The 12,882-nt window shown below is 50.6% G+C and overlaps 2 protein-coding genes across 4 annotated transcripts; one reads left to right on the forward strand and one right to left on the reverse strand.

Annotated features, from left to right (window-relative positions):
• Positions 1-2,292: 2,292 nt before the first annotated feature.
• On the forward strand, positions 2,293-6,113 carry LOC127321052 (nuclear transcription factor Y subunit B). Of its 2 annotated transcripts, XM_051350100.2 has the most exons (8): positions 2,295-2,454; positions 2,562-2,785; positions 2,872-3,001; positions 3,798-3,803; positions 4,493-4,579; positions 4,646-4,696; positions 5,643-5,711; positions 5,800-6,113. In XM_051350100.2, the coding sequence occupies exons 2-7, from the start codon at positions 2,571-2,573 to the stop codon at positions 5,667-5,669; spliced, it is 516 nt and encodes a 171-aa protein (XP_051206060.1). In that variant the 5' UTR covers positions 2,295-2,454; positions 2,562-2,570; the 3' UTR covers positions 5,670-5,711; positions 5,800-6,113. The 2 variants fall into 2 exon arrangements, 1 of the variants encoding a protein (XP_051206060.1); XR_011747569.1 differs by lacking the exons at positions 4,646-4,696; positions 5,800-6,113 and having other exon boundaries at positions 2,293-2,454; positions 2,872-3,803; positions 5,643-5,705.
• Positions 6,114-6,763: 650 nt separating this feature from the next.
• LOC127321030 (uncharacterized) lies at positions 6,764-11,859 on the reverse strand. 2 transcript variants are annotated; one of them, XM_051350086.2, is made up of 4 exons: positions 11,636-11,859; positions 11,096-11,502; positions 8,995-10,974; positions 6,764-8,897 (listed from the first exon to the last, which is right to left on the reverse strand). In XM_051350086.2, the coding sequence occupies exons 2-4, from the start codon at positions 11,481-11,483 to the stop codon at positions 7,135-7,137; spliced, it is 4,131 nt and encodes a 1,376-aa protein (XP_051206046.1). In that variant the 5' UTR covers positions 11,484-11,502; positions 11,636-11,859; the 3' UTR covers positions 6,764-7,134. The 2 variants fall into 2 exon arrangements, with proteins under 2 accessions (XP_051206046.1, XP_051206042.1); XM_051350082.2 differs by having other exon boundaries at positions 11,096-11,859.
• Between the last annotated feature and the right edge of the window lie 1,023 nt (positions 11,860-12,882).

The raw sequence follows: 12,882 nt of genomic DNA on the forward strand, positions 1-12,882 counted from the left end.
GTGTTCATCTACCATGTTGACGTCGATGATTCTCGGTGGCGTGGAGCTGCAGGGTATCGAAGACGGGCGCGGACTGCTGGACGCGTGCAGGATGGTGGAGCTGTCTGACGTCATGGTGACATCGATGGTAGGTCTGGCGTGTGTACTACCGTGCGCTCAGGGTCCGCTTGACTGTTGTGCTTCTCACCCGCCAATGGGCGGCTTGGGAAGGCATTCAGTTTTAGATGATGTGCATTGATGTATTGTCAGGGTAATGGCCATGTTCATGGTCACCCCCTTCATCGCTCTTGTATGCATAGCGAGTTGTCGCTGGAAAGGTGGTTTCGAGTTGATCTTTGTATCTCCTTTGTAAAGCATTGCGAATACTTTAATAAAAAAAATTGTGTGCATCCCTTTAGATGCAGAGGCTGGGGCGATGCCCCCATTTCAAAAAAAAAAGTGCCACTTCAGTGTTAGTGTTACATACTCGCTCCGTCCCATAAAAATTGTCTAACATTTAGTAAAATTGAGATGTATCCACAGTGCGGAACTATTTTTTAACAGTGCGGAACATATGCAGTCAATAGATGACATGGAGTAGCTCTCAAGACGGTAGTTATCTGAATTACCCCTCCGTCCTAAAAAAAAGTAGCACACTTTTATTTGGATATGAAAGTATCTAGATATATTTTTACTATAGGTACATCCGTATCTAGAAAAAACTACGATTTTTATTTTAGAATTGAGGAGTATTGTTCTTGCCCTAAGGGCATCTCCAACGCGGCGATCGATCCCGTGTCCGCGCATCCGGATGGGTCGAACCGGACAAAAACACGGCCCATCGCACGAACCCATCCCTAGAACGGATGGCCGCGGCGTCCGGGGCGACCCAAAGCCGGCCCAAATCTGGGCCACGTTTACGTGGCCGCGGACGCCGATGGCTGGCCGCTCGCGTCCATCCCTTGTCCGCCCCTGGCCCGCGTGTCATAGGGAGATAGTTCTTTCTTCATTAAAGTTAGACATAACATTTTTTCTTAAATCTACTACTATTAGTCTAGGTACGTACGGGCTGGCGGTCTCGTCGGCGGCTCGCCGTCGACTCGCCGTCAGGGACATGGATTTCACTCGACACGGGTGGCCTGTACGCGTGAGGATTCCACTCCAGCTTAGCAGCTGGGTGGCTCGGCGGCGGCACGTTCCTTATTAGCGGCCGCCCTCCTCCTTGCCGTCCTCGCAGCTTGGGCGCGGTCGCAGTACGCCTCCTGAGCAGCGACGCGTTCCACAGCGGTCCGTGCCTCCAGGCGGACGCGGCCTGGGCCTCGTGGTTCTCCTCCCGACGGCGCATGCGCTCTTGGCGATCGCGCTGACGCAGCATCCTCCCGGGCGCGCCGCTCGGACGAGGGCAGCTGGATGAGGTGGCGGACTGCTCGCATAGCAAGGAGCTGGTTCTTCTGGCCGAGGAGATCGCCTAAACGGCGGCGGCCGGCTCGGCAGGTGGCCTCATGCTCCTTCGTCACGCGCGTGAGGTCGGCGAGACGCTCCTCGATGGCGACGTTGATGTTCGCGAGCGCGAGGTCGTCGAAGAAGTCCTCCGCGTCGACGGGCTCCTCCTCCGCGGCGGGCTCCGCCTCCTCCTCCGCGACCTCATACCAGCCGTCCGCGGTCTCGTGCCAGCCGTCCGCGGCCGCCTCCACCAGCTCCGCGTCCTCTTCCTTCTTCGTCGTCCCCTCGGCAGCGACGCGGAGCGCCTCGTCGTTGGCGACCCAACGCGCGTCCGCCCGCTCCTCCTCCTCCATCCGCGGGAACCTGACCCGGGCGGCGAGGGAGAGCTTGGCCCACGTGGCCTACAGGGTGCGCAGCATGGTGATGGAGGTGTAGAGGGCGCCAGAGAAGGAAGAGGGGAGAGGACGGCGGAGCAGTTGTGAGGTCTGTGAGGCCGGCGTCGTCTTTTATAGCCGGCGGCCTTGACGGGAAACTTGGGCGTGAGCGCGCGGCCATGGCCTTTTCGCGCGCGCAGGAAGCCTAGTGCGTGCGGGAACTTTCCTGCGCCTTCTCCCGCCCGCCATTTATGTCCCGTCGAGGCCTACCATGGCGCAGCGGCGCGCGTTGAAGACGAATCACGTGGCGGCTTTTTGGATCGTAGCGGGTGACCCAAACGGACACACGGACGCGGACCGCGTATCCGCGCGGCCACCCAAACGGTTTGTGTCGTCGCCTTGGAAATGCCCTAACAGCCAAATCTCACTACCTCAGCACAGTTGTACACCAGGTGTGCCTGCCACGCGGCCACGGGGCTATTTATACAGGTCTGACGAACGGCCTGGATAGTGGACGGCCCGCTCCCAAACGAATCGCACCCGCCTGCGCCGCCTTGTCTTCTCCAGCGTCGGATCTCCCACGCGCCGCCCTCCTCACCGCAGCCTCCATTACCCGCCACCACCTTCCTTCCCTCACTCCCTCTGCGCGCTATATAAGGTACGCCTCCCTCTCCCCAACCCCCTCCGGGCTCTTCTCCAGATGGGGGCTAGGGTTTGGTGCGGTGAGCTAATGGATCTGGGGTCGCCGCCGGGGCTGTGCTGCAGGACCACCGGATGTCGGACGCGCCGGCGAGCCCCCCGGGCGTCGGGAGCGACGACGGCGGCGGGGGCGGCTTCGGCGGCGTCAGGGAGCAGGACAGGTTCCTGCCCATCGCCAACATCAGCCGCATCATGAAGAAGGCCATCCCGGCCAACGGCAAGATTGCCAAGGACGCCAAGGAGACCGTGCAGGAGTGCGTCTCCGAGTTCATATCCTTCATCACCAGCGAGTATGTGCAGCTGCTCTGCTTTCTCTTGCTGAATTGAAATGGGGATAACCTGCTCTGCTGCTGACCTGTCGCCCGTCTCTCTGCAGGGCCAGCGACAAGTGCCAGAGGGAGAAACGCAAGACCATCAACGGCGACGACCTGCTTTGGGCGATGGCCACGCTGGGGTTCGAGGAGTACATCGAACCCCTCAAGGTCTATCTGCACAAGTTCAGAGAGGTGCGCACTTACCTCGTTATCCAGGGTGTTCTGCTAACCAAAAAAAAAATTGAGCTATTCTCAAATGATTGGGGCTGGATTAGTGCTTTGGAAGTTGGGTAGGACCATTGCCGATTTTGTCTGCTGTCACTTCAGACTTAATTGGCTTAGAATAACTTTGTTCAGCTTGGTGGTAAGTAGTAACAGCCTAACAGGTAAGGACCCATACTGCTAGGTACCAATCAATGGCTTCCTGTGTTGCAAAGAGCTGCTTGTGCTTAAAGCCTGTGCTGCTCTATCCTTCCAATTACTGTAATTCAGATGTTTTATAGTATGTTTTTTTTAATTCAGAATAGTAAATGATTTGAATCACTAAGAATTATTTCAGGCCATTAATCAAATGAAGTCATTTATTTCACTGGGACATGCATACATCCACTACTTTCTCTTGTCCAGGGCCCAACTATTTGACCACTGAAACCAATTTAATAGATGTAGAACATAATTTATGTAAAGGCGTGCACATTATATACTAGAACCTCACATTTGTAAGAAAAGTTTAGAGCTTATAAAAAGAATATTATCTTTGTATAAGAAGTTGAGGCTATGCATCCTACTTTGAGGCAATAAGTCATCCATGATCTAGCTTAAAAAATAAATACCTGATGTGCATTCAATACTTGTTAGCAGCTTAGAGTTTATTTATGATCATTGGTCAGTGTATACTTTTTATCTCGATTTTTTACTCTACTTTATCCAACTGAAATGCCTTCTCTTGTTTATCTTCTGTTTGGTGGATGGCTACTTCTGATTGCAGATGGAGGTACGTAGTATATTAATTTTTTTCCTTCCTTGTTATGAATTCCTCCTAGATTTCTTCATGTGATCTACCATTACTAAGTGACTAAGTGGTCAATCCGCCCTGGCACTTTTGATCTCATTCGGAATGGCATTGAGACACAAAGTTTTTGAAATATGATATTGTAATTCAAGATGAAATCACTGGACTTGATAATTCAAGGCTTTGAGCTATCCGATCCCATCCTCATTGTGATTGTACATCATTTGTGCACATTTGAGCCAGCCATGCTGAAAACTTGGAAGGCATGTAATCCATCATGGAAGCCAATATTCCGGTACTTCCAGATTGGAAAGATATATTGTTGATTTATTTATGAAGTTTGTAGTTCCAGTAGCTATCTGCACTGTTTCTTACCAAGTTTACCAGTAGACTGCAAAAGTTCGATATATAACACATGCAATTCAAGCAGAATTTTGTAAGAGTCCCCTTGGTGTTGACCATTTAATGACTGTTCTTTAGGCTTCAATTACTGCTTGTCAAGTACTTTTGCTCCCTATGACACTTTTTTTTAACATGTAGATACTTCTGGCTAGGGCTGGGATGTTTGATATGATTCATGATTAATTGATTGCACTATAATGAGTATACAAATCAGAGGTGTGACAAACATGACTAACCTAGGCATCTCTCTTTTTGTCAATAATTAACAGGGTGATAGTAAGGTAACATCGAAGGATGGCTCTGTTAAAAAGGATGTACTTGGTCATGGAGGAACAACTAGCTCAACTGTGCAAGGGGTTAGTATGCCTATTTTCTTTCTTCATAAGATTGCTGAAAAACTGAGCTAGTTGCGTTCTTTTTAGATGGGCCAACAAGTAGCATACAACCAAGGAATGGTTTATATGCAACCTCAGGTGATTATCTTGAATATGCTTGACGATTTATTAGTCGGTTACGTCATATGGTCTGGACTTTATGTTTAGCTCTCTAGCAGCGATAGGTATAGTTGGTGCCTGTGAGACGTCTCTCCTAGCTACGTTGTAGTTTGTCTAGGCTCAGCAGCTTGAGGAACTTTTGCTAAAGCTGTCTGTTCTACAATTGCTATCTTGTGAAAATCTTTCCCACTAGTGAAATGGCAAAATCATTTGACATAATCTGTGCTGTGCTCACGTTTGTACTTTAACCGCACAAATGTCAGTTCTTCTGGTAATTAGCTTGTGATAACTGCTGTGTCCAACTGTCCATGTTCCCATGTTCTTAAGTACTGACGCTCTGCTCTCTGCGCTATATGATGATTATAAATGAAGTACTCTAGAGAAAAACGCTATTGTTAAAAAAACAGTACTATTTAGCCAAGCCCAGTAAGGAAGAAACAGTAAATGAGAGAAATAAAGAGAGGAAAACTATTTTCTGTTAGTCTGTTATCTTAAATTTTTTTCTTCAGTTAATCAAATTTAGGGGTGTTGCAAAATCTTGCATAAGATGGAAGCTTATGACCAAGTAGATTAGCCCTTCCATCCCCTATGTTGTGCACAATCGCTATATCTTACCGGAAAACTAGATGGTTGACTGCACAAAATCAGGTTTGTTTTATCAGGACATGAATATGGTGTATCTAGCTGAGTTTATTTCTTATCTTAGAAATGCAAAACTCTGGTATATGTTCTATGTGAAAACATGCTTGCATGCTACAAAGTACCCTGGACTAGTGTTTGGCATTTCATGCACTATTTATGTCTTTTTGTTTGGCATGTGGAACTGACTTGCTTTCATTCATCAATACTAACATGTCAAATGAAATTGTTGTAATTGTGTCTGGTATCTATATATTCTGATATCTTTTTATTTCCCCTTGCACAGTACCATAATGGGGACATCCCAAACTGAAGATAGTGGACCTTCTCGGTGGCTGCTTTGCTGGTCTGTAAGGTACTACTATCACCTCGAAGACCTACAACGTCACTGAATTATATATTGTGCTCTCATGTGTCTCATATGTTGATAATTTCTAACGTAGGTTGGTTTTCATCGGTCTCGCTGATATGCAACTCTTGGAGAACACTGGGCAGTTAAGGAACTTACTACCCCCATTAGGCTCGTGTTCGTCTGCCAGAACTGATGCTCCGAATTGCCAAAGCTGCTTCCCAGATGTAAATTGCTTTTTCCTGAGAATAGAGTCAGTTGTGGTTTAGCATCGATGTTGTCTGTTGTATATTTATGACAATTTAACAATTTGGCCTCTTGGCTGTCATTTGGTTCCATATTATGGAGTAATCTGTATTTGGGGAGTGGTAAATCCAGATACATTTGTCCTAAATTAGTTTTATCAAACCCTGGGAAGAGTTGCCTTCTGCGACAAATTCCCTTGGGCCTTGCGGTAGGCTCATGAGAAGAAACCATTTACCGTCTGCTTCTAGAATGGCACAACGACAGTTTTCTACCCATGTCTGCATCAGGGCTCCTTTCGTTTCCGAAATTCCTAGATTCTTTTTTACCGCAGTATTGTTGCTCACAGCAGAGATGCTATTGGTGCTACCATTCGATGTATCAGAACTGCACTAGTAAGACGAGGAAAGGGAGAGAACTCTAGAAGCACGTACAACACCATTAACCACTGCTGCGAGCGAAAAAGTTCACACAGCAACCAACCATCCCCATGAACAAGAATCAGTGACCAAATTTATTAAGCTTTCTGGCCAGTTGAATCCAGCCAGAGTTGCACAGAAAACTTCAAAACGAGATCCAGCCCATGATTCCACGACGAGAAACTAGGACATACTTGATTCACAGCCGACGATAAAGGGATTAAGGATAATGCCCAGGATTCCGTTCGAACCAACCAAAGTGGGCAACTGCCCATAGACAAATAGGGAGGAAGATAAAATTAAATCTGGCGGTCAATCGATATGCACGTATAATCGGCAAGAAAAATACATGAACCGTCACAGAGAAGGGAGAAACGAACTCCCGAACACAGCCAGTTTACAAATATGATAATTAATACAAAAATCATGACATCCCAGCATATTGACCAAATAGGCCTGACACTAAAAATGTAGGAAAGAACATGGCTTTGCCTACCTGATTCTGGATGCTAAAACCCAATGGAAGCTGCACCAAAGTTTCACAAGAACTCTGTTTATGATTACAACACCAATACGTGTGCTTCCAAAGCAACTAGATGGATGTCTATAAAAAAGGGGGCCAAATATGCTAATGCCCTAGCTAACCTAATGGCATCGCGAATGCTAGGGTCAGACTCCTGTCTTCCTATACAGAACACAACATCCAGATGGGAGAACCGGTTGAGCACATTACCTCAGTATCGACAGAAACACCAATTCGGCGTAAGCTAGCTGGTTTGTTCAGTTACACCCCCCACTTGAGCATCAGCTGCCTCAACCATGGCATCCTCTGCAGTTTGCTTTGATGTCGTACCTTTCTCATCTGGCGTTTCACCGGTGGCATCCTCTAAGGTTTTCTCGGCTGCCGTAACTTTCTCATCTGGTTCTTCAACTGCGGCATCCTCTATGGGTTTCTCGACTGGCGTAGCTTTCTCATCTGGTGCTTCAACCGCAACACTCTCTACGATTCTCTCGGCTGCTGTAGATTTCCCATGTGGTGCTTCAACTGTGACAACCTCTATAGTTTTCTCGACTATTGTAGCTTTTTCCTCTGGTGCATCAAACATGCCATCATCTACAGTCTTCTCGGCTGTGGCGGCTTTCTTATCAGGTGCTTCAACCGTGGCATCATGGATGGTGTTCTCAGCTTCTGTAATTCTTTCATCCAGTGCTTCAGTTGCATCTGTGCTTTCCATTTCATCAACTGGTGCTTCAGCTGTAGTTTTTCCTTCTTCAGCCTCCTCAAATGTTCTGGCAGTAGCTTCATCTTCTACAGTTTCCCCAACTGGCACTTCGATTTTTGACTCCACAGCTCCCTCAACAATGGCTTCAGCCATAGTCACCTCTTGTGCAGTTTGTTTGCCAACATCGGCATGTCCATCTGATGTGTCAATTATATCTTCCACTTGAACAGTTTGCTCAGGACAGCTGACTTGTTCGGCTGCGACTTCAGCAGTTTTGGGTTCCACGGTTTGCGTACTCAGCCCAGCTTCTAGCACTGATGCCTCAGTTACATCTTGAGCAGTATCAGCTTCTGCTGTTGTATCCTCTTGTTTTATTGATGTTCCTCCTACAGCCTGGAACTGCACAGTTTCTAGTTGCGGTTCAGACCCTTGAACATCTGAACTGTCAGGGGGTACAGCATCTGATGGAGCTTTGACTTGCTCAGTTGCAGCTTGACCTACAGATTCTTCAGTTAAAGATTTACTTTCCAACTTCAAGTCACGAGGAATTTCAACTGATGCTTCTTTTGGAGCTTGAATTTCCAATGTTTGCTCAGCTGCATCTTGTTCCACTTGTTTTTCAGAAGAACTTTGAGCCTGCAATTCCATAGGTGCGCTAGTCTCCTCGGGAACTTCATTCTCAGCATCAGCCTCTGTTACCTTGTCTGGCTCGATCGCACCAGCTATCTGAACTGCCCCAGTTGCAGCTCCAGACAGGGCAGATGCTTCTTTTGGAGCTTGAATTTCCGATGTTTGCTCAGCTGCATCTTCTTCCACTGGTTTTTCAGCAGAACTCTGAGCTTGCAATTCCATAGGTGCGCTAGTCTCCTCGGGAACTTCATTCTCAGCATCAGCCTCTGTTACCTTGTCTGGCTCGATCGCACCAGCTACCTGAACTGCCCCAGTTGCAGCTCCAGACAGGGCAATCTCTGATTGTTTTTCAAGTGAAGGTTGCTCCATTGTGCTAACTTGTTCAGATGATTCCCTGGCAACTGTTTCAGCTTGCCCATTATGTTTAGCTGTTGTAGTTTGGTCAGATGGCCCAGTTAGCTCGGCATCAATTTGTCCTGTTTTCTTAACCATGTCAGCTTCAGGTTGGCAAGCTTGCTGGACAACTTGCTCACTAGATGATTCTTTTACAGGTTCAGATTGGCATGTTTTCTTGACGGTCTCCACATGTTCACCTGATGGCGCTTTTACAGCTTCAGATTTCTCACTTTTGTCGACTTGGTTAACTTCCACAGTATCCCGCGAAACTTCAGGCTTACCTGGGCCAAGAGAAAAGACAACCTCACATGGTTTAAGCATGCAAACTTGTTCAAGCAATGAACTATTTTTTTTCTTAAATATAAAGAGGAATTTTACCAGAAACCTCTGGGCCATGATCCCCAGGTCGCGCCTCAGGCTTACTTGGTTCTGACACTCCTAGAGAAAACGGCATATTCACAAGGCGGTAGCTACGAAGTGAAGGACCAAAAGTGCCATACTTTCCAGCATCGCTAAAAGCTCTTTCAGCATCAGCACGTTTCTTGAAGACAATTTTAACAGTATTTGTGTTCTTTTGCACTTCAGTTTCGGATTCTTTCAGTGGCCCATAGCGACCAAATTTCTTCACCAGATCAGTTTCTGACGGAAGAGCAGTAGACCTGCCAAAGCTTAAAACAAGTGCGGTGGGCTTCCACTCATCGACAATCTTTTCGTCGACATGGATAATTGATCTTTCTATCACTTGTATCTGTTTCTTAGGAGCCACCTCTTCATGCTGTATCGACGACAAGTCGTATACTGACTTGCGCTTACGCCTTGGCCTGGTGTTGATAACAGCTCTTTTCAGACTATGAATCGGGTGATTATGCAAACTCAAACCAGACCAGTAGGAGTCCTGCATATGATCAGTAGTCTGCAGCTCAGGAGAAGGTAAAACCCTCTTCTTTCTACCCCTCTTTGATGCAGTTTTTTCAATAACGTTTGCTTCAGTAGTAGCAGAGACAACATAATTCCTGTAATCACTGAAGTAACTAATTATCATTGCGGAGGAATTATATTTGTCCATTGGCTCTACGGCGACAGAACTGAGCTGAGAGAATAACTCCTTGGGGTCTGCAATTAGATGCCTAAGCATGCGTCTCCTCTTTGCACACTTTTCCACAGTAAGTTCATTCACGGCATCATCACTGGAGACATCAAATCCTGCATTCTCTGCTTCAGCGGCATTATCTGCTTCATTCTGGGACTTCACAGCGGACGATGTTCCTGTCAGCTGGTTTGCAGCTCGCCGAATGCACTCCCCAATCTTGAAAGAAGCACCAAAAGCTGAAGTTGGTGACTTTGTATCAGAATCTTCAAGCGAGTCAAGACTCCTTTTCTTCTTGTTCGCATCAAGATCATTGAAGTCCTTGACACTTTGCGGAGTGCTATAAGAAGCATTATTATTGGAGACACTGGAGGCGCCCTTTTTCGCTGCCAACGCCAGGTTATCCTCGGGCCTATGTTTACGAGGTCTCCCCCTTCCTCTTTTAGGCTTGACCTCGACAGGAGGAGGAGGAGGAGGCTCTTCAGCAACGGCAACTTCCTCAATAACTACATTATTGGTGGGAGAAGTATCCACACCATCCTCAACCCATGCACTGCCAGTCTGGAACGACGCGAGCTCAGGGCATCCCTTGGACCGATAGAGAGACGTAAGCTGAGAACAAGCTATCACCAGCTCCAGCAGATCACCGCCTTGGCCAGGGAGCAGAGCCAGCGCCCTAATATACTGAAGCAGGTTCTCCGGGCTAAAACACGTCAAGATCTCAGACCGGTTAACCGCCGAGCAAGTAACCCCATCCTTGAGCCCGGCATTCTCAACCATATACGACATCCCATTGTCCGAGAGCTCCTCGGGCAAGCAAGAGCAGCTCATGCCCGACAGTATCCGCCTCGAAAGCTCCTCGAGCGCGTAATTGACAGAGCCAACAAAGGAATCCTGGCTGCTCTGCTTCTCCATCTGCGAGTAGTTGGCCACAAAGGGCTTGAGCTGGGACTCGTCGCACCACGCGAAGCTGTTGTCCCCGAAGTACGCGACCAGCCGGCCGCCCTTCCGCTGGTGCTTGAGCGCCAGCTCGGAGGCGTTGGCGGGGTCGAAGATCTCGCCGGGCCACCACGGGTGGCTCTTCACCTTGCCCCAGACCAGGTCCGAGACCCGGAAACCTTCCTTGTCGAGCGGCGGGAGGGGGTACCTGGCGCACTGCAGCGACGGCCCGTTCTCCTCGAAATGCGCGACGCCGTTATCGAGCTCGCCGCCGTTGTCGCTCCCCGCCGCGTGGGCCGCGCCGGCGTGGTTCTCCCCGGGCTCGCTGGACTCTGCGACGGAGTGGTTAGAAGATGGTGTTATTATTAGACGGCGGCGCGAGGTAAAAACGGTGGTGTCAGTAATAAGTAGTGAGCGGTAATAAATGGAAGTGAGCCGGAGCCGGAGCCTCACCAGCAAGATCCCCTGCCGGACCCGGCTTCGCCTCCGCCTCGCCTGTCAGAGCTCTGGCTTCTGATTCTAGCCGGTCGCCGCCGCCTCCTCCCTCGACCCCCTGCTGTGCACCTTCCATGGGTTCGTCTGCGACGACCATGCCGGCCGACTCCGTGGCGTAGAGCGGATCGGCCACGGCCTCCGTGACCGGCTCCTCCGGAGCATCGTCGTCCACCATCAGCACCACGGCCTCTTCATCCTTCACCTCGGCAACAGCAGCGGGCGCCTCCTCCTCCGAGGCCTCCGTCATGGTCACATCATCGGGCCCCGCGGCCTTCTCCTGCTTCGGCTCGGTGTCCGGCCCCGGATCCGAGGCCGCGAAGGCGACGGCCGCAGGGGTCGAGCTCATGGGCCTGCGGGCGAGGAATCTGGGGGATTTGCAGCGGTAAAATCAGCCCGAGGAGGGAGCTGGAACGAGATTCCCCGGCTCGATCTGGAGGGCCGGGGCGGGGCGAAACCCTAGGCGGGGGCCCGGATCGGCGCGGGAGGTCGGGAATTTACCTGGCGCGCGCGCGCGGGGGGAGGAGGGCGGCGGAGGAGACGGCAGCGGAGGTGGGGCGCGGCGGAGGGGGAGTGAGGGAGGGAGATGGCGGATGCGGGAGTGTGCTGCGCCCTAGCGAGCGAGCGAGCGAGGTAGCTAGTCGCGTCGCGTGCTCCAAGTCTCCAACGCTGGCTCAACGCTCCAGCAGCAGCGTGTGCGTGCGTTACCGTGGGGTGATGGGCGACGACAGCCGAGGCAGAGCACCACGATCTGATCTGTTCTGATGAATGGCTTTCAGCTCCTTTATTTTGAGAGTGTGTGAGTAGATCTGCGTAAAACCCTTCCCTCATAATTTTCACTTGATAGATAGCTAGCCAACAAAGTTTTGTGAAAAAATTGAGTAACTGATATATTCCCCAAAGCTCTGCTCCTCCTCCGCTGGATGCGGTCCTCGCCGCCGACCTTCCCCTTCCAGGCCTTCCAAAGCGCGGCGGTGGGTACGGATGTCGTCCCCAAGCAACTCGCGCAGGGGGGCGCCCTCTCGGAGTCAGCCGCTACTACCTCCTCTACCTCCTCCAGGCCTCGCCGGAGGAGTGCGCCGCCATGTGCGAGCCCGTTGGCTGGCGGCCTCCGCTCCCCCACGATCTCCCAAGGCAGATCCGGTACCTGGAGACGCGAGTGGCGGCCGGCGAGCGTGGGGGTGGGATCCCGCCCCTCTGAGCCCCATGGTGGCGAAGCGATGCCTCGATCCGCTTCGGGACCAAACGGGTGATGGAGATACGGGGCGCCATGTCCTGTTCATCGGTGGAAGCGGAAAAGGTGTGGGTTCCCAGACGAGCCCGTACACTGTTCGGCCGCGGGAGGAGTGCCGGCGGAGTGATTTCGCTACCCCACCCTCACCGACTAGCCGCGCCTCCTCGGTTTCTACTCCTCCGTCGCTCCGAGGCTCCCAAATCGCACCACAACGCTCGCCGCGGCTGGATAATCTGCTCCGACCGCTTCCCCGTGCTGCTCGCCGTCTGACACTGGCGTTCACGGACCATGGAGATGAGGATGAGGCAGGCTGCTGCAAGGCTGCGACCTTGCCTGGCTTCGTCAGTCAATCGGCGCTCCGATTCCCCGCCTCGACATCTGCTGGAGGTATGGATTGGATCAGGCCGTCGAGTTCCCAGGAAGAAGAAAGGAGACCTGCGTCAGATCATCAGGTTCATTGGTTCATTGACTCGTTCTTCTCAGAAGCTGGGTCAGACTGCGATATCGGAGCGCA

Source organism: Lolium perenne, chromosome 1, assembly GCF_019359855.2.
Source record: "Lolium perenne isolate Kyuss_39 chromosome 1, Kyuss_2.0, whole genome shotgun sequence".
NCBI classification, from domain to species: Eukaryota; Viridiplantae; Streptophyta; class Magnoliopsida; order Poales; family Poaceae; genus Lolium; species Lolium perenne.

What these genes read in the sequence shown, in the direction of transcription:
- LOC127321052 (XM_051350100.2), top strand. Translation starts at nt 2,571, where the DNA reads ATGTCGGACGCGCCGGCGAGCCCCCCGGGCGTCGGGAGCGACGACGGC. An exon ending in CTAGCTCAACTGTGCAAGGG is followed by an intron (nt 4,580 to 4,645) that starts GTTAGTATGCCT and finishes CGTTCTTTTTAG; the next exon opens with ATGGGCCAACAAGTAGCATA. An exon ending in TGGTTTATATGCAACCTCAG is followed by an intron (nt 4,697 to 5,642) that starts GTGATTATCTTG and finishes CCCCTTGCACAG; the next exon opens with TACCATAATGGGGACATCCC.
- LOC127321030 (XM_051350086.2), bottom strand. Translation starts at nt 11,483, where the DNA reads ATGAGCTCGACCCCTGCGGCCGTCGCCTTCGCGGCCTCGGATCCGGGG. An exon ending in TCCGGCAGGGGATCTTGCTG is followed by an intron (nt 10,975 to 11,095) that starts GTGAGGCTCCGG and finishes ACTCCGTCGCAG; the next exon opens with AGTCCAGCGAGCCCGGGGAG. An exon ending in TCATGGCCCAGAGGTTTCTG is followed by an intron (nt 8,898 to 8,994) that starts GTAAAATTCCTC and finishes CTCTTGGCCCAG; the next exon opens with GTAAGCCTGAAGTTTCGCGG.